Source organism: Mugil cephalus, chromosome 3 (genome assembly GCF_022458985.1).
Source record: "Mugil cephalus isolate CIBA_MC_2020 chromosome 3, CIBA_Mcephalus_1.1, whole genome shotgun sequence".
Taxonomy (NCBI): Eukaryota; Metazoa; Chordata; class Actinopteri; order Mugiliformes; family Mugilidae; genus Mugil; species Mugil cephalus.
In genome coordinates, this window is record NC_061772.1 from 10,925,945 (window position 1) to 10,949,309 (window position 23,365).

At 42.0% G+C, this 23,365-nt stretch overlaps 2 protein-coding genes across 2 annotated transcripts in view; both read right to left on the reverse strand.

Annotated features, from left to right (window-relative positions):
• Positions 1–180: 180 nt before the first annotated feature.
• On the reverse strand, positions 181–10,879 carry smyd2a (SET and MYND domain containing 2a). The gene is made up of 12 exons (XM_047581211.1): positions 10,590–10,879; positions 9,437–9,500; positions 8,234–8,344; positions 7,380–7,440; positions 6,218–6,345; positions 4,864–4,931; positions 4,483–4,585; positions 4,286–4,396; positions 3,605–3,725; positions 3,315–3,489; positions 2,999–3,107; positions 181–2,711 (listed from the first exon to the last, which is right to left on the reverse strand). Exons 1-12 carry the CDS (start codon positions 10,760–10,762, stop codon positions 2,628–2,630), a joined length of 1,308 nt encoding a protein of 435 aa, XP_047437167.1. The 5' UTR covers positions 10,763–10,879; the 3' UTR covers positions 181–2,627.
• A 1,551-nt stretch (positions 10,880–12,430) lies between these two features.
• galnt2 (UDP-N-acetyl-alpha-D-galactosamine:polypeptide N-acetylgalactosaminyltransferase 2) overlaps positions 12,431–23,365 on the reverse strand; it is a 51,547-nt gene continuing 40,612 nt past the window's right edge. The window contains exons 11-16 of the mRNA XM_047580239.1: positions 22,856–22,982; positions 19,391–19,483; positions 18,601–18,684; positions 18,132–18,258; positions 16,950–17,069; positions 12,431–16,832 (exon numbers count right to left, since the gene is read on the reverse strand). Of these exons, the coding sequence (XP_047436195.1) occupies positions 16,677–16,832; positions 16,950–17,069; positions 18,132–18,258; positions 18,601–18,684; positions 19,391–19,483; positions 22,856–22,982 (707 nt within the window). The 3' untranslated portion in view covers positions 12,431–16,676. The remainder of the gene's footprint in view (positions 16,833–16,949; positions 17,070–18,131; positions 18,259–18,600; positions 18,685–19,390; positions 19,484–22,855; positions 22,983–23,365) is intronic.

Sequence of the window (23,365 nt, forward strand, 5' to 3'; positions counted from 1 at the left end):
ACAGAGTGGTCTGCTGGAACAGTAGCATCACAGAGAGGGGGAGGATGAAGCTGGACAAGGTCATCAGGAAGTCCAGCTCTGTCCTGGGCTGCTCCCTGTACTCAGTAAGGGAGGAGGATGACAGGAGAGTCCATCTCTGTGCAATCTTATGTTCAACAATTAGATGCACGTGAAGAAAAGCAGGGGTCATACTGCCATTTATTGAATTGCACTGACATGGTACAGAAAGAACAAGAGGTTCAGATTTTAGTTATGCATTCCAACAAAATACCCTTCATGCCCGATTACAAGTTCATTACAGAAACTGTAGGTGATCTTTCAACCTGGTTCACATGCAGCATGAGTATGGATTCCAATGTTTTCAATTTACTACCAAGGATGTATAATGAATATCACAGAAATAAAATATAAATGCATATCTCACATTTCTGGCCAGAAATAAATGCACTGCTGAAATCTGGCCAAGATAATGTTAAGGGGGTTTCTGGCTTGTCCGGGACAGCCTCCATCCTCATTGCATTGTTTTTTTTTTACTTTTGTAGAAACACTGGAAAAAAATCAATAAATAAAAGAAGAAGAAGAAGATATGGAAGAGTTGCTCAAATAGTGCTTTTGGATTACCTAGACAAAGTTGTAAGGCAGGCACCTTTTAGATGCATGTTTGCAGGTGACAGAAAGAGTCACGCATACAGGAGTTGCTACAAATATGACCACAACTCATCGATCTAACAGTAAACCACATGCATGTGGTACATGAACCTGCTTCTACAGTAAACAATACACAGAGACTATAGCCATTAAAAAGCATCAAGAAATGGTTTCTGTGACTTTAGTTCATCTGGCAGTACAAAGTGAAGACTGCACTCAGCCCAACTGTCCGTTTTAAGAAACAAATCAAACAAGATGTGCTTACAGGTTTAAATTTGACATCACTTTGTCACAAAAAAAAAAAGGTACAGAATTTGAGTGCAACAGGAACCTTTAAATAAGGCCCAGGTGATGATCTTTGCATTAACTCAGCTTTTTAAAGCCTCCCACAGAGACTTCATGCTTATTATTTTTATTTTTTTTACAACAACAGCAAGAGACAGTAAGTCCAGTGGCCTGGTTGTTATGCATGACTTCAATTTATAACCTGCAACTTCTCCAGCACCATCTTGTGATTTTGGGGTCAGGGTCGCGGTCAGCTGACACCATTAGCCACAAGCAATACCTCCAGTACTTATGACCAACCTTGCTGCTGATAGAGGATTGTCTCTTTACAAACAACCACACAGATGTTAAAAAAAAACAAAAACAAAAAAAAAACAAAAACCTCCTTAAAAGTTGTTCTTAAATTGTTGATTTAAATTATCTATGCGCATTTAGATGAGGAGTGACTTGTTGACTATAATGAAAATATGTAAACATATATGTTGAAGATGCAAACCTCTATCCTATAAAACTAACTATACCAAGTTATAGTGTCCCCAGCCGATATGGTGACTTGATTCTTAGGGATTATGATGCTTCTGAGAAACCAACAAGCATCTCTGGACTAATGGAAACAAAGCTACAGTGTTGCCCCTCCTATTCCTGAGAGCAAAGGGGCTCTGATCCAGAATCATTGGTCAGGTCATAGCGCCAATGAATAGAAGAATAGCTTGTTCCTCGTCTGTTAAACCCGTGGCCCATTTGGTCAACAAGCTTAATGTGGAAAACACTAAACAGAACACAAATACAAATATGAACAGTCTGACATGCAACACTTTCTGGTTCTTTTTAAACAAGCAGAACACGCTGTAAGACAAGCCGCTGAAAATATTCATTATTCATTCAGGAATAGTTCTTTGCATTCTCTTCTCTGTTGCTACAGAGTACCTGATGCATGGTCAATATTTTTCTTCACAGTTTAAAAAAGAATTAATGAAGCCAGTAACAATGCTGCTGATTACGTGACAGAATTCAAATGGCTGTGAATAAGTCGCAATGCCCTCAGTAACAACCGCTCAGCAGTTTGTACAAGATTTCAAATGATGAGCAACTGCCCCGGAGCAACAAAGTGCAGTCAATCCAAACTGCTGCCACAGGCATTTATGATGCAACAGTCACGTGTTGATGGGTCCAGAAAACACAGCAAAAGATTTGAGACTCACTTAGAGAGAAAACTGGGCAAAAATCTAACTTCAGAAAATGAAGATATCGCATGAAAGGTTTGTTTCGCCACGTCTGAAATTTTGTACCTCCCAAGTCCTTTGTTTAATTGCAGGATTTTCTGAGCCTCAGCACAGAGAAACCAACGTTTCAAAATAACAGTTTGAGTCAAGGTTAGAAGAGAAATGTTTTAGATGCTTGTCCATCCCAAGAAATGTGAGTCTGTCAGATTTAAAGTTTCCGGTCCAACAGAAAGCAGGTTGCTGCAGATGTACAAAATGTGGTCATCCTCAGCCAGAATATATTGACATGTAGAAAGAAATCTGCCTCAACACAGGCAGGAAAATAAAAAGAGTAGGAACGAAGATGTTAAAAAATAAACGACCGAGAGGTATAAGATGCATGCCATGCATTTGTCATGTGTGTTTAGTTGTTGCTGCTGTTGGGGAGGTTCCTCACTCCTTAATATTTTTGCTCCTTCAGCTCCACTTTCTTCACTTCTGCTCCTCAATTTCTCGTTTGACCTCCGCTACATAATGGTGATCTTTTCCATGAGCCACCTCCATGATGGCCAGAGCCTGAAGACAGAAAAAAAAAAAAAGACGAGACCATTTAGAAACGCTCTCGCAATAACAGCTGATCAAACTATGCGTAAAAGAGGTTACACCCACATATAGCCAGGAAAGTTTATAACACTTAAAATTACTCGTTTTGAAAACATGAGTATCACAACATGATTCCCAGTTATTTGCTTTTAGGGTCGACTCATTCTTTGCTACATGTCTACCCTTATTCATACCCTATTAAGAGCCCACAGTGTCTTTTACTGATATATTACCAACAAACCAAATGTCTATAATCTCACCTTCTTCAGAGCTTTGACTCCTTGCGTCTTCTTCTCAAGTCCCAAATACAGACGTCCCAGTTTCAGATACATAGACGCCACATTGAGAGAGTAGGCTGGATAGTGAACACTGCATAGAGAACATCATACATCAAACTTGAGAGGAATCACGAGATATAATCCTCAATTAATGTTACACATGGTGCATCACATAAAACTGGGAGAACACAATGATACAAGATAAAACATAGAGTGTATACTCTGGTAAACATGTCTGAGCATTGTTTACTGCAAAAATAACATGTAATAGAGTATGTACTGCAGGTCATCTATTTACCTATATGGTTGAATGATTTTCTCCCCATAGCTCATAGCACCGTCCCAGTCCTGCATGTAGAGACAGACGCCCATGGCCTGATACATCATGTGCAGCATATAGACGTTGGTGTCTGCAAATATAGCTCCCATCTTCTCCTGGCTGAGCTCACACATCTCCAGCAGCTCACTGGGCGGTGCAAACAGTCAAGGAATAATGATACAGACAGAGCAGCAAAAGAAGAGGAGGCAGGGGAGGAGGAGGCTAACGCTGATAAAGAGAGAGGCTTGCATACAACGGGAAGAGGATATTTTTGTAGTGTTTGGCTCTCCTGAACTCTTCGATGACATTCTTGGCGTAACGGACCATGGACCGGACCTCCTCTGGCTCTGGTGGAGAACTCAGCTTCCTAATCTCCATTTTTGCCTTGTCCTAGAGAGAGAGACAAAAAGAGCTGTATGGCCACATGTCCTACACAATATACTCTAAATCAACACAGGGTTTAAGTTAAGAGATATTATAACAGCTGTGCACCATCATCACTACAGTAAACCAAACTATGTATATATCAGTATGTATTATTCACTCAGCCTGTGCACAGTGAGGAATCATTGTACCACAACGCAAGCAAAACACATCTGGAATTTATTAGAAAACAATTAATTACTAAAAAAGGCAATACTGGGAAGAATTCACCCTTTATTTTTAAAAAAGCTGGCTGGTGTCTCATTACTTAAGTGTCTAAGAGTAAAATGGACAGCCACTTGTCTGGTATATCTGCCCTCCAAAATAGATACACTATAAAGATTGTTCTTTATAAAGCATAGAGTAGATAAAGGTCATGTCAAACCATGTAGTATGACTGAAGGGTACAGGTTCAGACAAAGGAAGACAGTGAGACAAACACGGTAAGAAATGCTCCCAGCACCCTGCTGCATTTCTGCAAACCCTTCAAATTAACAAGGCAAAAAGGTGAGATGAGTTTTCAGCACCTTAGACTTGGTGGTACACTCGGTACACTGGCATGTGAAGAAGTAGGAATCTAATAACCGCTCTCTTCTGTCCTCTGTAGGGTAGAGCAGGTCGATGTAACTGTTAAATATCTATGGAGAGAGAAAGCAACGTTTATTTTATTTACACTTATATTCCTGTATTTGTATTTGGTTTCACAACCCCTGTGTTTACTCACCTCCTCTCCTGGGTTTATCTCCTGAACAGCTCTGACCTCTGCCACGGTGCCTTTATACGTCACTATGACATTAGGACTGCAGCTGTGATTCATCAGTGCTACACTGGAAGGAAGAAGAGAAAGAAAAGAAAGAGGAAAACGTGTGAAATCAAAGAATACTGATAAAGCACTATATTTTAGCAGCTGTACGATGCTGCGAGTACAACTCTTTAATGGTTTATGTACTGTGCTTTGTAAAAGTTTTAGTCGAATCTTACGTTCCTCAAACCTATGCAGTGTATATGCTACCCTGAACACACAAAGACTAAAATAATTGTTACATACACTGTCCTGTGTAGTTTTTTGGATGGACTGTTGAAAGATGATGTCTTAAGTACTTACTCGGGAAAAACCGCTGATCCCAGATGGGAAAGCTCCTCGTCCTCTATGGTGAAGCCATTACAGTTAACCTGGAGACAAAACAAACATGAGAGACACAGAGGGACAAATAAAGAACAGAGACAGAGAACAGCAAGGTTAAGTAAAATGATACAACAACTTGTAGGTAACTCTGTGACACTTCGTGTCACTACCAGGAAATCTGGTAGTAGAGATTAAATGTAACTGTGCGATAAGAAACCAAAGAGGTTGTTTCCATTAGTGTAACAGGAAGAGAAAGGAGAGAAGAGGTCCCAGACAGATCAAATTAGAGAGCTGAAAGCCACAGAGTTAAAGAGACAGGACCCAGTGGGTGTGTGGTACACATCCTGGTTACAACCAACATGTGCGTCTGTCTGTCAGCGGTTAAAGAGACAATTTTTTGACTCAGATATTAACATGTAAACACAGAACATTTGTATCAGTGTATGGTTCAATCCAGAGTGTGCTTCTATAGGAAGACAAACACCCATTTGTGCGTCATTCATTATTTCTGATCGTGTGAAGTACACAGGCTCAACACAGCTGACCGAAAGCCAAGACATGAGTGCACAGGTACAAATGCTTTCACTGCAGCCCCCTGCAATTTGCAAGAGTATAAACCAGAGACAGATGCGGCCAAAGGGGACAGTCAGTCCATTTAGACTTTGGAAGCCTGGATGATCTTTCTCTACTAAAAAATGTTTTTAGACTCTGGCCTTCCTTAATCGGGTTGTCTTGGTCTGGATCCCTGCAACAGCACAGCATCACCATCTCTCATTCAATCACAGAAGCAGTCAAAAAATGAGAAAGCAGCTTCCATGTGAGAGAAATAATAATCCACCATGGGTGTCCAGCGCCCCAGCAGTCAAAGCACAAACCACCATATGTAACCAGAACGACCAGTTTGATTAGGAGCTGAAAGATATTTCTTGAATGTCCGCCCTCCTTTCACAAACACTGTTAACCGTCAAAAAAACAAAACATCGTTTTCATCGTTCAACCACTCAACCATGTTGATTCTTCAACTCCAGCTGCTTCAATTTTGCCTTTGTTTAGGATCATTAACTGGATGACTGAGAGTCCTCGCAGACATTATCCCCTATAATGTATTGTTGTAATTATATATCAAACTCCATCCTGACCATTTCAGAACTTTCTTATAATACTAATGCTGACTGAGACCTGGAGAGGATATTACTTCTATTACTGTCATAGCTATGAAGGCCAGCTAAAGACCTCAGACCGCTGGTGTCTCCACACTCTTAAAAAAACGAAACATTTTGAATAGCTCTGATCCTACTGTCTCATAAGGGTCCTGATCAACGTCTACTTTTACCTGTGCAAAGAGCTCAGTGAGAGCCTGCTCGTCAGGGAGGTCACTGATGTGTCTGGAGTAGAAGTGATGCAGCGCTGCTATGTCCGTCTGGTTCATCTCATCCTTCTCACTGTCCATCTTATCCAGATCTGTCAGAGGCAGAAAGAGAACGGGACAGATTTAGAAAGAACACAGACAGAAAGAGAAGTGTATTGAATATTATACATGATGGGACCAAATGACATAATTGAGACAACTTCTAAAAATGTCTTTTTGAGGCCCAGTCTTGTTAACGCACGTCAGTGGAACATGGTTACATCTGTCAGCTATAATGAGGTTTGAATACTGCATTCATTGCTAATGGAAATTAAAAGGGAAAAACTAAGGTTATACAATGAATTCAATGTTTTATGGTTGCTGCCATTTGTTACACCTGCTATAATTATCTCTTATGCAGCTCCAGACAAGAACCCCTCAGTGTTAGCAAGTGTAAAATATAGCACCGCTACAGACCATGTGGCTTTGCCAATCACACAAACTCACACTGATACAGACTGTTGGCAGCAGCTGGCCACACAGTTGCTTTGTCTGTGAGAGACAGGTGTGGTGGTTAATTCTGTGACAACCCCGTGGTGAGGTGACACGTCAGAGTTGAAAACAGCAGCTCAGGCTGAATGATAATTCCAAATGCAGCCTTGTTTGATGAACCTATAGCACAGAAGCACTGAGGGCAGCTTCATTTTTCAGGGATTCCTTCAAATAAACCTAAAGATCTCACCCAATACTTAGTCAGTTAATCACTAAAGTTGCATAAAAAACAAACTCTGTTCAGCTTCTGAGATGAAACTGGGGTTGCGTTAACACCCGAGCATGTTTCAGCATAAGAGTGGCACGCTTAAAGGCACAGAGGGAGCAGTTGTTTAAGGAGTGGAGAGAACATAAAATTACAGCACCCAGGAGCTTGGGATTTAAGTCCCAGTGCTCTGCACAATTGGAGTGAATGAAAGCGACAGAACCAGGACTGGAGGCTACAGCCGAGGATATTATTAGACACACTGTCACAACTGCAGAGACACAGCAATGCCACACACAGACACTCACACAGTGCACTGTGTAACTAAAACTGCATGAATATGTAAGTAAGCGTACAGACTCGTGTTTACATACGTGCAGATCTACTTACGGGATTCAAACTCTTTAAGCAGGAGCAGCCGTTCTGAAGGGGTGCGCTCTGTCGTGACTCTCTGCAATGATGAGACCAAATCAAAAACCGTTTAATGAGAAGACGTAATGGTATAAAAGAGTCTAATTATTCTTTTACAACTGATAGTAGGTGGTACTGTCAAAAAACTATTTGGGAGAGTTAGTTAATTACAGTATTAGTGTTTGCTAGGTGAACTGATGATCTTAAATTGTCTATAGGGGTGAATGAGAGTCTGAATGCTTGTTTATCTGTCTGTGTTAGCTCAGGTTATACTCCAACTTTCACTCTATGAAAGCTGGGATAGGCTCTGACACTCCTGTGATACTCTGGTGGTGACAGATAATGAATGAATGAATGAATGAGCAGCTTAAAAGCCAAACTGAAAGTCAGCATTAACACTGACACTGAATGAAACGAACACTTTTACAAGCTAATGTCTCATTAAAAACACAGCAAGACTTTGTGAAGACTGCAAGAGCAACGGTTGATGTAATCTGATTAACCTGAATAGCCATAACATCACTCATGCAAACATACACAAATGAAATGAGTCCACTTATCGTAAAGACTCTGTCACTTTAATCTTTATCTCTTTTAAAATTTGTTTAATTGTGCCGCTGCATTCTCACCATGTTGCTTCATTCAGTCATCGTCATCTCTTTTAAATGCACAGGTAAAAAAAAGGTGGAACTAAAAACAGAACAATAACTGTCTCATGTGTTTTCCTCGACTCCTTTCAGATACTAATGCTGAACTTTTCCTACCCAGTCCTGTTCTGCTCCATATATTTCTGAATAGTGAAACTTTTTCTCTTCTACTTCTTGTTCCTTCACCTGTTTCATGATGATTCTGGCCACCAGTCGGACCGTCTCTGATGGACACCAGTTCTCCCCATAGGCACACATAGCTACACACTCGAGCTTGTGCATGGGCCAGTCACCCCTCTGTACAATCATACAAACAAACAACAAAATGGTTAGCAAGCTTTGTTTTTGTAAAATGCATTCTGCTCAACTGGATAAGTAAGAACAAGTAAAGAGCCACAAAGCAAGAAGGTAGAAAAGCAGAATTAAATTAACGCAGAGACTGATGAATGAATTTATTATCAAAGAGCAAATGATCCATGAAGGATTAACCAGGCGCTGCTCCTCTCCCCCGTTCTCTCTTTATATATTTTACTGCAGGGTGTTTTTTTGTACCATGACACTAAAACCAGACAGAGTCAGAGGGAGGACAGAATGAATCGTCATAGCAACAGCAGTCGCTCGGTTCCTGGGTGACGCATAAAATGAGATCTTCTTAAGTGGTTCTCAATATGTGGTCCAAGGTGTCGAAGTGGGTCACACAACCGTTAATTAAGCTCTGCAAATTACTCTGCGGCAGCAGCATAGATAAAATGTTCACCTATTGCCAACACACAGAGTGGGTGCAGTCAGAAACTGCAGCAGACGTGAAGAACCAATGGCTACGTTCGTAAAATGTAACATAATAGGTGGACCAAGACTATGACTGTCATTTGACTGAAGCTTTGTTTCACTTTCTGAACGGTCTGCTGACCACCAACCACATGGCAGCTGCCATGTCAAGTCCCAACTTTCACAGTTACTTAAGTTAAATTAGACAAACAATGTCAATGTGGGGGTAATTTTTTCTGCTTACATCATTATGGTTGCTAATATCTGTGGTCTTGCCTTCATTGCATTATTACAGGTTTTCAACACTTTTCTATAAGAATAAGCTCATTCATTGCTGTTGTTTGTCTAACCTCACAACAGTAACACAAGAAGTTGGGACATGACAAACAGGTAGGAGTCCTTTGATTGGTTGAACAGCAGACATATCAGAAGGACAACGAAAGGTCAACTAGGCTCATTCTCATACTCTTTGTCTTTCTATTAAAAACAGGCAGGAGGAACAAGAACGACAAATATTGTATTCAAAATTTAAAAACACCCAGGACAAAACGCCTTTAACAAAAAGGTATTTTACACATAAGGCCCCAGTTCAGTCTATTTATTATACAAAATCCCTCTTACTTGACAGTCGACATCGCAGTAGTAGGCCTGCTTACATTTACCGCACTTAAAAAGGTCTTCTCTCCTGTAACGACACAAAGACATACACACTTTAGTTCACTGCTGCTGCTGCTGATTTTTCGGGGATGATTAAAATTAAACTCTGTACAGACAATTCTTTTTGTGGTCAAGAATAGAGACTTGATATGTTCAGGTCCAACTTTACGGTTAATTGAAATAAGAATTTCCAACCATTTCCAGTTTATTAAAACAAAAGTCCTTTGAGGATCTCAGGTGACAAAGTTGGCCTCAGTAATTCTGACAGTATGGGGGCAAATGTCCACCCCCCCACCTTCTCAATGAAAACACGCACCCCTGGCCTTCTCCTCACTAGGCTCCTCCTCCCCTTGGACACATGGACACCTAAAATTAGCCCCCTAACCTTTTGAGTGCTCTACAAACACTTTAATGGCAGCTTGTGTAGGACGCATGTGTGTGAATGAAAGTGTGTGGGTGAGAGTGAGACGGCAGTAACTTGGCTCATCACATCTCAAGTCAGAGTGCAAAACTTTGAAACTCTTGAATGCGTCTGTCCTTTTCTGTTTTTCCTACACGCTCCTACACATGACAGTGTTGTCTGAATGATGTAGGCCAGCCCTTTTTGAACACATCCTACACAGTTACTGGTTCAAGCATGACAATGGTGGAGTGTGATATAATGGAGACATTAGTTTTTATGTAAAGAGACGGTGGTGTTTGCAGTGTTAGCGGTGGTATAAAAAGGTTTCAAACAGGTAAGGTGCTCTTTTAACTAAGTGTAGCATACTTGGTAACACGTTAATAGTCTAGCACGTTATCAGTCTCACTTAGAATGAAGTTATGCTACATTTTGGCCATACAACCCACTAAATGTCAGACTCTGCTGGCTCTGCAGTGCTCCAAACTAGTGCTGCAGCCTCAGTCAGGTGAGCTGCCTCTGACCCATTTTAAGTCTGCACCAGCTAGGTAGGTGTCCAGGGGTTTAACAGCTAACCTAGCCATGTACAGAGGTTAGCCGCTGGAGCGCAACTGGACACACTGGTCGCCATGTTCTTTTTTTTTTTTTTTTTTTTTTTTTTTCTTTTTTGGACCAAAGGTACTCGGACGTGTTTTGTCAGCTGAGGTGCATGTTTACCTGGTGAAGCAGTGCTCACAGTGGGCTCCCCTCTCATTCACTGTCAGCACGTAGGAGTAGGCAGGGCAGGCGAACACCAGCTCCCCCACCGAGAAGTGCCTCAGCGCCCGCAGGCCGCTTCCTTTGTCCGGGCTCAGGAACCTCTCCGTCCCCTCTATACCTTCGTTCTTCATGGTTTGTTCTGTTTCTCCGGTTCAGAGAGGACCGCACGCCACCTGTCTCTGCTGACTGCTCTAATCAGCTTCTGTCTGAGCCGCTGAGCCCCTTCTTCCTCCCCGCTCCTCTTTGTGACCCGTGCGGCTGCCATCGCCCCCTGCTGGACAGGCGACGACACAGGCCCTGACACAGTAGGTCACTGGTCACGGGATGTTATGCTGCTGTTATGCTGCTCTTAGCACAGTATACTGTACATTTAACACAATGTCTGATCTATTAGCCTCTCAAAAAAGGCGTTCTGAGCTTTTTGTGTCCTCGTTTGGTGAAACTGTGGAATTAGTGGTTAGAGAGGCAACTTTGAGGCTCATGTCCCCTCTGGTCTATGTTTCAGATTCTGAAAACTTGACTTGTCCCTGGGAGACAATTTAAGGCACAGTTAGCGTGCAATACAGTTTTAAGAAACAATACAAAAATAAAACAAGTAACTGCCATATGCCATAAATGTTTGAACTGTCCACGGAGGATGTAAACATGACTATGAGTACAGTGATTAAAGTGCAAAGGTAAACAGGAACTACAGGGATTGTATATTTACAGAGGTTGTGGTGTGCTATTTACCTTTTCGCAGAAGTAGTATGGGTAATAAATGTATTTAAAAAATACTACTAAAATAAAAATAAAATAAAAAGACAGACAGATTTAATGCAGATATGTGTTCATACAGTATATACATGGCAAATATGGTCATATAGACTATTTATAAGTTATTGTCAGGTTCTTTTTTTGATTGCTGCTGTTTTTTCCGTATGTCTACATGCAACAAAATTCAGCAAAGACAGTTCAAATGAATATGAACCATTAAACATTTATATTAGCTTCAACAAAAATAAATAATTATTATGTTACTGTGAGAATGGCCTCATCACCCTCTTTCAGTGTTGGACGTAATGAGGTTGAGACTGAATAAGAGCAAACTCCAGCAGCCAGACTCTGACATCCTGCAGCAGACCTTTCCAGAAGAGTGAAAACCGTTGTGGAGAACATGTTAATGCCCATAAGTAAGAAAAATTATGCTGAAAATCCCCAGAACGCTGTGTCTGTCCAGTTTCTTTAGTTTTTCATGTAGCTCTTTTGTCCTTAATACAAAACAGTCACAGGGCCTAAAATCTAGAGTTAATGCCAAATGTTAAATAGTATCACAAACATAGAAGGGATGCACAGCTGCTGGGGAAAACATCACCTGTCTTCACACTCCTGAAATCTGGAGCTTGGTTTACCTTGGGGCAACGCAGCAATTACAGAAAATGTATTCAGTATATTAAGTGGTTATAAGACACACAATAGGCTGCCAAACCAGAGACAGCAACCAACTAATGGATGGAAAATGTTCCCTCTTTAAAAATGTTAAATTTCTTGTACAGCTGCCACATGGAGCATCATCAAAAGTCTAGAAGAAATTTAGACATAATTGATTTTCCATCATCTAACAATGTGACTCATTAGCAATAAAGCATTTTAATGCATTAAATACGATCCTGGCGTCGCAGACAGGGTTCAGATCCAGGACCTGCATATCTGCGACAACTGAAACAACTGTTCATTCATATTCTATATTTATATTGCTGCATGAGTAAACTACTTCCAGTGAGCTTCTCCCACTGAAGCAGATAAAACACTTGACACAGTTGAGCTTATATATATATTTATATATATATAAATGCATTTATTTAAGTTAATCATTTCCTCTCATTCAAAGTTGAATTTCTGCAGTATCTATAAAACAGGGGACAGTTAGAAGCGCTGTACAGTCGGACAACAAAACTAGGAGCCGCGGCTGAGTACACTGTGTATATATGTACATTCTGTACACACACTGACGTAGGTATATACAAAAATATACACTTTTACATGTGTGACCCCTCGTGTCGTATCCACCACCTCGTAGTTTTAAACACCACTCATTCAACAACATTCCTCATTAAAAAAAAACAAAAAACAAAAAAACAACAAAAAGAAACAAAGAATCAAACACCAATCAGTTCATGTCCCTCCCTGTCGATTACCGTTTCATCCGTTATCACCGGTTGGTGAGACTTTTACAGTATACTGTCTATTATGTGCAGGTTCAGCCCCTCTTGTGCCCAGAGTCACTGTCACAGCCGCTCGTAGCAGAAGATGGAGGAGTTTAAGCAGTCCTGAGCTGGATGTCTCAGCAGAGCTTTTCACATATCAGACAGGGCTCTCCTGCTGTTAATCCTAAGAGGGGATTTGAAGTGGGCACAGAGGAGAATATGTCCCGATTTTAGGGCGAATCGTGACCTAACGTCTTGTCCCCGTTTAAAGGAAAAGCTGAGAGAACGAATACACAGTTGTTGGTTTCCCTCCAGAACACAGTGAGTGCCAATAAGAGAGCCTTACGGGCTACGAGTGGGGAGGACGCTTTAGTTTAATATTCTTCCTCGCTTTGAATGATGTTTTTATTTCCAAATGGTGGGCTGTGTCTCAACAAAGACATCCGAGCTTAAGGACATCAAATCAGAGGCTGTCAATCTTTCACCGACTACTCATTATAAAACTCGCAGGTCATCAAACCCCAACCCTTTCCAAAGATTTTTACCTTTTCTTAGTCTTCCTCATACACAAAAACCAGGAAGGAACTTTGGCACATTGTGCTAAAGATGTAAACATTTAATCATCCAATCAAAACCAGACGCTGGATTTCATAAGTATTACAGTCGTTTCCTCTGTGTAGAGCATAAAAAGAATAAAAAATGAAAAATAATAATTAAATCTTCACAAGAATAAGACTAGCGTAAAAGAAGAAAGCTGTGTGAACTCACGTAGCAGACAATATGAACCTGGTCACTCAGGTGTGTGTGGTTTGGTTCGTGGAGCAGTTTTCTGTTGGGTTAGCAGTGCCAAAAGGACAGTTTATAAAACAAAAAGACAATAAAACAGGAATAAGAAAAGAAGTCTCTGGCTGTGAAGTGTGGGTGAGAACTTAAAAGCTCAAGTCCCATTGTTTGTCCTCACAAAGCTGTTTCTCACATAATTGTGGCAGTAGAGGGCGCTACGCACCACAAAACACATACAGCTCTGCAGCGAGGAGGTTCAACACATATACATTAATTGTGCCCGTTAGCAGACTTAATGGAAATGAATAACCAGGGAAAATGATATTATTCGGAAGCAATTTCTTATAAGACATCACAGACTTCCATAATTGTTATTTATGCCCAGAACCACTGATAATGGCAGCATTTCATGAACACAGGTAAAACAATTTCGTGTTTTCATTTTAAAATCTTTAATTTTTCATTGCATGTGTCTCTTAACCCGCAGTTAACGCCCATGTACCGAAGCTCATGATTAAATTCACAACTGAGGAAAAACTGCTTAAAACTTAAATTCCAATCGACTCCTCTTCAGTATCGCAACATTATTAAGAAATTAAGACATTGAAAATATTTCTTTTCTTTCTTTTTTTTTCAAAACAGAGTGGCAAACTTTTTTTTTTTTTTTTTCTTCTAAATCAGGCCTCCAAACATTCCTCACACCTACAGTGGGAGTTTATTAGAGTCGACCGGCCTCACGTCTGTGGGTCATGTGCCTCACAGCACAATGCAGCAACCTATCAAGTCACAGGATAGGCTTTTCAACCAGCTGCAGTTACAGCTGACCTGGACAACTCAACTCGCTCTGCTTACAGATGAACGCATGAGACAAGGCAAAACATCAGGTACAAAGAAACAAAAAAGAGAGATAGAAAAAAAAGCGTAAGAGAAGATGCAAAAGTATCAGACAACACAGCAAACACAACAGGCTGTCTTTGTCAGTTGGCAGCTCAGTAAAATGTGTCTTAAAAAAAAAAAAAAATGTTCATAACGGAGGACCTGAAGCTGCACGAGAGATCGGCTGAGAAAAAGAGAGAATATCTTCAGCTGGTTTCTAATCACTTTAAACTTAAAAATGGGAGACATGATCTTAAAATACTTCTGTCGTACAGTGTATCCATTCAGATATACTTTGTGTTAACATAATTGCATTGAAGTTGCCAATTCAAATCAAAACCTATTATCCCCTAAACGTCTAGAAATAAAGCAAAATAGACACAAAAGACATCAGACTTGAAAAAGTGATAAATGTACTGTAACTTGGGTCAGTAGCACTAAGAGGAACAAACTGGAAACAACAATCTAAAAAGTGGCACCGTGCTGACTGCGACACCAAAGCACTGTTGCGCTCAATAAAGCCGCCTGCTGAAACAAACAAGAGGTCTCATTTACGCTTTGTGTCAGCAAAAACTGAGCAGTTCTGCTTGTGCTACCAGGAAACTCTGCTCACCTTTATCAGAGACAGAGCGACGACCAGTAAAACCTTGTTTATTTCAGCTTCACCGCTGATCGACTGCTACTGGTGGAACATGCTGGTGGTACATGCAGTCAGAGGGAGCTTTTCACAGCGCACGTCACGTTTCGTCACTTGACTACTAGTATTTGTGTTTTTTTTCTCATGGCATGGCTGAAAAAAGCAGGGTTTTACTTTGTCAAAGAAAAAGAGGGACCTCTGATAAATTGCATTATTAGTTATCTTAGGAGTTTACACATGTGTAGACACTGATGAGATTTCTTCTTTAAATTTGCCGGCACGTGCACGGTGCAGCTGGAAGTGGAGATGAGAGCTTTAAAATGCTGAGTGTTATTACGGAGGTCGCTTCTACCCACTGGAAGGCAACACTCGTTAGCTCTAGAGAAGCTGCAACGCAAATGAAGTCTGACTCTGATTATTATTAGACAGTAACGGTCCTACAGTGGCAACATTAGACACAGGCAAAGGACTTTATCCGTGAAGGAAAACAAGGATGGATAAAGTGAACTGCCCCACAGGGAGCCGTGACAGAGCAGCTGGAGTAAATAAAGGAAAACCTAACCTCTCCTGAAACCTAAGTCCTTTCAAAATTTGGTTCCATTTGTCGACAAAGGTAAACAATAAACATTTAGAGGACATTTGTTTTTTTTTGTTTGTGTATTTTCTTCAGAGAGAGAAAGACGTAGATGTGAGGACACTGCAGCTTGAAGACAAACAGTAAAATCTTCACGGTGGACCTCACTCACACTTTCCCGGGCAACAAACCCAACGCAAAGCAGAGAAGCACCCGCCCTGGACCCCTGCACCTCCCCAAGACCCGACCTGCAGAAAAAGAACTGCCTCCATTTTTGCTCCGTTGCTCCCGTGAAGCGATGACACTAAACGGGAGGAGAAGCTCAAAGATTCGTGTCGGTTTCCTCAGTTCACATCACTCGACACCCACACCTCCCCTGGAACCGCAACCTGAAGCCTCCTCAGTCTCCCGTCACAGGGTCCCTTCAAGAACAAAAAGAAGCTCCTGCAAGCATCTGCAGAAAATCAACAGCTAAAAAAAAAAAAAAAAAAACATGAGTAAGAAAATAAAATAATTATGCCAAAAGAGTTCCGTTTCACCAGCATTAAAGAAAGAACAAAAAGAATTCACTCGTCATTTGCCTCTGTGACCATCAATGAGAAACACTGAGGTATGTAGTTTGAAACAAAAGCCTCTTCATCGCTTTTATCCTCAACATGATCATCGCTGTCACCTTCCATCCACCACCAGACAGTCAGTTTCCTGTTTGCACCATTAGGGTCTACAAGCCCCTCCCCCAGTGGGTGTGGCTCATCATTTAGAGAGGAGGAGGAGGGGGAGGGGGGTGGGTGGTGAGCTGGGGGAGAGGGGTGTACACAAGACTGGCTGCACCTCTGAGGAGCAGGAGGAGCAAGAAGGATCCGTTCATCCAGTTTGTCTTTCTCCTCAAATCGATCCATGTCAAGTCTCAGAGTCCGTTGGTGTCTCTATCCAATGTCCAATGTCCTCCTGGGGAGAGGGGAGAGGAGAGGGGGGGTCTACAGCGCCCCCTACGATTGTAGATTGAGGGTGAACTTCCACTGTTGGTTGAGGCTCGGGCTGCAGACCTCCACGGTGAGTCCGCCCATCCTGGCACTGCGGCTGTCCAGACAGAGGTTGCTGCCCACGTGACGGAGCTTCGAGTTGGACTCGATCTGCTCCCATTTCTGCACCGAACAAACAACACGTGACGTCAAAAAGGAATTCTGAACCAAGTGTTACAGCTGTCCATCTGCTGGAGCGTTCGCTTTCTCATCTGCGGACTACAGGGAAGCTGCGTTTACCTGTCTGCTGTCGTTCTCTCGACAGCCTTGTAGTTTGATGAGGGAACCAGCTGTTCTGTCCACCACAGTGAGACACAGGTCCATGTGTTTAACCGATTTGTCCTTGGTCAGGGCCCATTCCTTCACAAAACATGGATACATGCAAAAAGATTAGTCAACAGGCTATAGGAACGACTTCGCATTCATTCAATCTTTCCATTTTAACTCTTTAGCTTAAAAAGTGCTTATGTGCACTTACAAAACACAAAGGAAGAAGAAGCAAAGCTGAACAAAAGCCTTAAATCAGGTTTAAAATATCCAGCAGAAATCAAACCGAGAGCGTCTTCCTCAGACCGGCTGATCAAGTGCGTCTCACATGTAAAGCGAGACTCTCGCAAACAAAAAGGCGCCGTGTTCTTCAATAGTTTTCCTTGATATCTACGAGGCTCACATTGCTTTGATTAGACACACAATAGAGGGAACGCACAATAAGAGTGGAGATGAGAGACTTTATGTGTCACATTAAACTCTATATCCACACACACATATTCACAGTGTCCACCCCAAAAACAATAGAGCTTCACCATCATTCACCGCTCTGACTCTAAAACTAAAGGGCGTCGCCCTCGGCTGTGTTGAATGTCAAGCTAGATTTGAACGGCATTTGTTTTTCCAAACTAAAAATAAAAGGCGGCAAAAAGGCAAAAAATCGCAAAATAATGAGTGGTGAGCCTGACATGCAAAGCCAGTGGTCTATAACTCCATAACTCCGAGTGACAGCAGTTTTCTGCTCTGCACCTGTCGTTCTATTTCAGGAGAAAAACTATTTGAGAAACTGCTGACAGAAGGACACCAGTACAGACTGACATGCACCCCCCCCACACTTCACATTCACAGTGCTCCCTTGAAGAACACTGCACACAGACACTATAGATATATTAAAGTTTCAGTAGCTGACTATAACCTATAACGAGGTTCTCTTCATATATCTATAGTCTCCCCTGACTGTAGCGTGAAAGCAGCTTTTCAGTTTTTGGTTATAACTAAAAGCATCACTTTGTGTCTTACACCTGACCTTTAAAAGCTAAATCCTTTAATTTACCCCCCCGTGCTCTCACCACAGGAACCACCACCTGCCACCCAGGTGCCTCTCGAGCAAGGACTTCTCGGTCTGACCTGCGTGTGTTGCCTTGGTAACACTACCTGGTTTCCCCCGGCGTTGTGACATTCGTAGACGCCGACCACCCCATCGGCAAAATGACCCAGGGTGTCCAGGCAGTTTCCTCCCTGCTGCAAGGCTCCGAATGCGATGTCCTGGTGATCGGGGACCCTGAACGCACCAAAGAATGATGATGTTCAAGTACATGTAAACAATTTCAAGGTTATTTTCGCTCTATTGGAGTTTTATTGGAGAAAGGTGAAAGAGTAGGAAACTAAAATCATTAAAGTGTGTGACAAACCTGCAAAGTAACGATGTTCTCGATCATAACTGGGGCTAATGGTTAGTCATTAGTGTCACTGCAGTCATTTGAGTTTCATTAGATCAGTCACACTCGTCTCTAACAAACCACAGTGTGCTTCAGGTTCTTGAACTGATCTATATAATATTATATAAAACAGTGCCACACGTCCCATCAAATTACAAAAAAAAAAGTTTCCCTCATTTCCTTACCTGAGTTCAGGGTAGACGTTCTCCAGGTACCACTTGAACGGCTTACAAGCTAATCTCTTCTTCATCTCCAAACGACTCTGGATACTGAGGGAGGGAGAGACAGTGAGAGACCAGGAGAATTTAAGCGTTGGGCTCTTGTGGTTTTCAGCATTCACCAGTCACCCTGTAAGAGGCTGAGAGTGGAGGCCCAGGGCACGTCTGAGGCTAAGTCCTTTGGGGAAAGCGACTGCTTAGACTGGCACTAGAGGGGAGATGCCAAGCATATTCCCACAGGGTCACATAATAAGTGTTTTCATTGTCGTCTAGCTACGCTTTATGAATGTGAGACTGCGCCCTGATGCAATGCAAGTAACAGAAAACATGCGGAAATCTCTTAAAATAAACAACATACAATATTTAAAATCAGCTGCCAGCTTGTCTTAAACTATCACTATTTACTATCTACCCATTACAAAGAGCTCCGTCATCTGATCCCTGCTCCTCCTCACCGATTCTATTTGTGTCCATTATGTTTATTATATTTGAACTCCGCTTTCATTATTTCACATTGATCCATTTAGGGTGTCGTATGATATGCCAGTCTTTTAAAGTGTGCAAATTAGGCACTGACGTTTTGTCCTCTCTGGAGCCACATTAACAGCCTCGTGTCACTTCAGTACATTTGGAAATCCTTTCACGTCTGACGTGCGGCTAACTGGCAACATAATTAATACGTCCGTCTCTGTAATTTTATGATCCAGCTATATTACTGTGTCAAACGCCCGCAGGGCTAATACTTCAAAGTACTTACTTCCCATAGGGCACGTTTCTCGCCGAGGGGACGGCGGCATAGTAGAAGTTTTTATACTCGTCCATCCACACCTCTGCTGCTCTCCTCGTGTTCCTGAGAGAGGGGTGAGAAGATGGACTGTTAGTGGAGGGAGAAAAGGAGGCACGGATGAGGTTGAAAATAGGACAAAGGAACTAAAAGCAGAGGGAGTGGTGGTGACAGCCAGATGGAAAATCAATAACAGAGACAGGTGAAAGACAGAGGCATGTGTGTGAGTGACGGCCGGGATCTGTACGTGGTTTCGGCCATTAGGGGGCAGAGTTCAGCTGGTTACACAGTTGAAGGTGTATATTAGTGGAGTCGCTACAGTCAGACCATGTGTCAACTGATGTCACTGTGTTTTCTAAGTCTGACACTGCTGCTCCTACACTACATCAAGCCACAAGGCCACGAGAAGAAAAAAGAAAATCTGTCATTTGACGCAAGAAAAGTACATTAATAGCCTCTCTGACATTTTAAAACTTCACGACTAGTTTATATTGGCCAGGCTGCTGCTGGGCTACACAAACACTGAGCACTCAGATTAATTTACTGTAGATCTACACGCATCAGCCACAACATTAAAACTAATGATCGTTGAAATAAATCACATTAGCCACATTGTGACAATACAATGTTCTGCTGGGAAACTTTTGAACCATGAAATCATGTGGATGTTACTTAGATATGTACCACCCACCTAGACCAGACCAGATCAGGCACCCCCACCCCATAGCAATGACACAGCAGGGTGCAGCCTGACACAGGCAAACACACAAAAACAGCTTAGGAACATCCAAAAAAAACCCCAAAAAAACACGGACAGCACAAGGTGGTGACCTGGGACGATCCACAGAGATGATCAGAGGTGATCCAGAGGTCCTCCACAGAGGCCCCTCACCTCAACCCATAACTAACAACATCCTGTTACCAGACACCACAGGACACCCTCAGAAGGACCATGTCCATTCACTGATGAGTCACAACAGTTCTGGTGGAACAAGGGACCTATACAACATTAGGAAGGTGGTCATAATGTTATGCTTGATCGGTGTACGTTACGATGCGCTGCTTTATACACCATCTCCTGAAGGAGGATCACTGAGTTCGAGGCGTAACTGTACAGAGGGACGACCGACTGAGTCCTTGAGGACATTTCCCACGCTTTGAGGGAAAGACGGTAACTGAGGGGAGTTTTATTGTGACGTTTATTACAGTTAAGGGACACGGCAAATGTGCATAATGACCCAGATATAGTGGCTTAAAGCTAATAAAGCTGCAAATGTTGATGGTGGGGGTCACTTTATGTGCTTAAATATTAGAAAATCAACATCAAATTTACAATCAGAAAAGAACAAAGAGCCAATTCTACGCACTATTAATAATTTCTTCAATCAAGTCACTGATCAGATCAAGTGAAGATAAAAATAATTGTTTGTGTTGTGTTAAACTTTTAAGAAGCAGCAAGTCTTTTATGAATCCCCCTGGATTCGCTGATTTAGAAGAAGCTGCTTTCGTCAGCTAAAACCGACCACAGCGTTGGGCCTATAGAAAAATAGAAAATGTGACCAAGAAATTGAACTTAAGGTTCAGTGAATGTCTCTGTTTGAGCAGCACCTTTGTGACATTTGTGCGAACACATTCCTAGACCTTTCCAAACATAGCACCCCCTTACAAGAAAAACAACTGAGGGTCAATGAACATAAAATTCAAATGCCGGGGGGATGCCACCAGATGCCTTTCCAGCGCGACAATATTGTAAAAAAAGCATCACTATTCGCAACATTCAACCCGGCTGCCCTCTGCAGAAACCTCTCAGTTTTATCTTGATCCATCTGCACTCAACAAAAGACAGGTCTCCAGAGACCTGTCTTCACATTTATTGTAAGCTGATCCCGTCCCAACATGTCCATTATAACTTGGCAGTGTTGGAAAGGATGCTCCCAGATGAACAATTATAATGTCATCCAGGCAGACAGAATGGGTGGTGTCTCGCAGCTCTCCAGGGTCACTGCCAGCAGCCACGAGGACCGAAGGGCAAGACACTGGAATGAATCAGCCGTAGAGGACGACGGAGGCTGCCCAGGGCTGGAGGAACAGGTCTGGGCCGCGGTACCCATCAATTAACAAATGATGTCATGAATTGTGGGAAAGGGTTACGTGACTAGTTTGTTTAGTTTTATGTGAAACATACTGGGCTTTGTTCACACACATCCAGTGGGATTTTATTTATTCTGGAAGATACTAAAGTGATAAGAGGACCTCAACTTAAGAAGAGTTAATCACAGTCTGAGACCACACGTCAGTCATCTTGATTTTTTTTTCTCTTTTTGAGACCGCAGAGAAACCACAGGCATTTTAAATTCTCTGCTATCTGGTTATTGATCCGCCCATACGCTCCTAATCAGGACTATGAGGGTTTGCAGAGCTCGTTTCCAGGGCCGATTACTTGTGTTTGGAGACTGTTTCAAAAGGACGGACTCTTTTCTTTCCATGAATCATGCTCCTAATTACTGGTGTCTGGTGTCACAGCTATGAATGTCGACATATGCAGCAAATTTCCTTTCATTCATTTGCAAAATATGGAGGCAATTATCCATTTAGTAACATTTTATTGTGTTCTAATTGACGGTGCTTTTGTTTTAATCATCCAACGCTGGTTTGAGTCCGAGAGCTTCGATGGTGCACATGCAAAGCAAGGCCACAGGAAATGATGCACATCACAAGTGAAGCAAATAACTAAGGCACTGAAATCACAAGTTATTTTAAAACTCAGTAAAAATAAAAAGTAATTTACAGTCATAAGACATCCCTAGAGCACACCGACATTAAGCATGTATATAGACTGAACCTGAGGTTATCATAAAATGGTGGAGCTTACATGAAGAGAGACCATATTTTTATTTATTGGCCCCCTGTTGAAGACCTATGGTTTGAAGGTTGAATCGTTTAGTAACTATTCTGGAGCTTTCAATCATCATCTAATAAAATAAAATCTAACTAAATAAAATCACTCATCTAATGATGATGTGAGAAATGAACGATTACTGTGTTTACATTTAATCTCTTACGGTGATAAAAATGTCATCACAGTTAAGTCAAATAGAACTACACCATAGAAAATATGACTATTTAATATTTAAGTCACCTTTTGGGATTTAATACTTATTCATCCGCTCACACGCTGATGGCATGGCTAAACCACTGGGAGCATTTCAGGGCTCAGTGTTTTGCTCAGGGACACGTCAGCGTGTGAACCAGACGAGCCGGGGACTGTGTTGAATACCTGCTCTTCCTGAGCTGCAGGATAATACTGTGTTGAGTGTGATGTAATCGAGGGGAAGCACACGATGCCGCATGCACATTAGAAATGCGTTTTGGCAAATAAACTAATGAAGGTTATAAGTGGATCCTGGCTGGTTGATGAGTTGTTGATGAGTGTGTTACCTTGCAAACACAGTGCCACTGCCGCCGGGGAAGGTGTATGGGTGTTGCTTTCTGAAGACGTGGCCAACCCTGCTGCAGGGGATGATCTCCAGGCTGCCGCCGCACTGCCACACACGAAATGAGATCTCTAAAACACACACAGATAAAAAAAAATTAAATAATAATAATAAAATAATGTCCGTTAATTATTAGAAGCAGCTGGTAGGAGGACCTGTGGTGAAGTTAATTCCGTCCGTCTGCACCTCATGAACGTTGGCTATGTGTTGATATTGTTCGGATCACTCTCCAGCGTTGCGTGCGCGTGAGTGAGTGTTGTCTAAGTGAGCACATGAATAAACCTGTGTGCGAACTGTCAATCCAGCCACGATTCAGTGTGCTGCCTTGTGAGGAGCGTGATTCACTGCTGGCTGCTTATTCTCACAGAGTTCCCAAATGAATCCAGACAAAAGCAACAAGGAGACACAGCTGCTATTATATCATTGTACTGTTTGCAAATGATCACTATTGTGC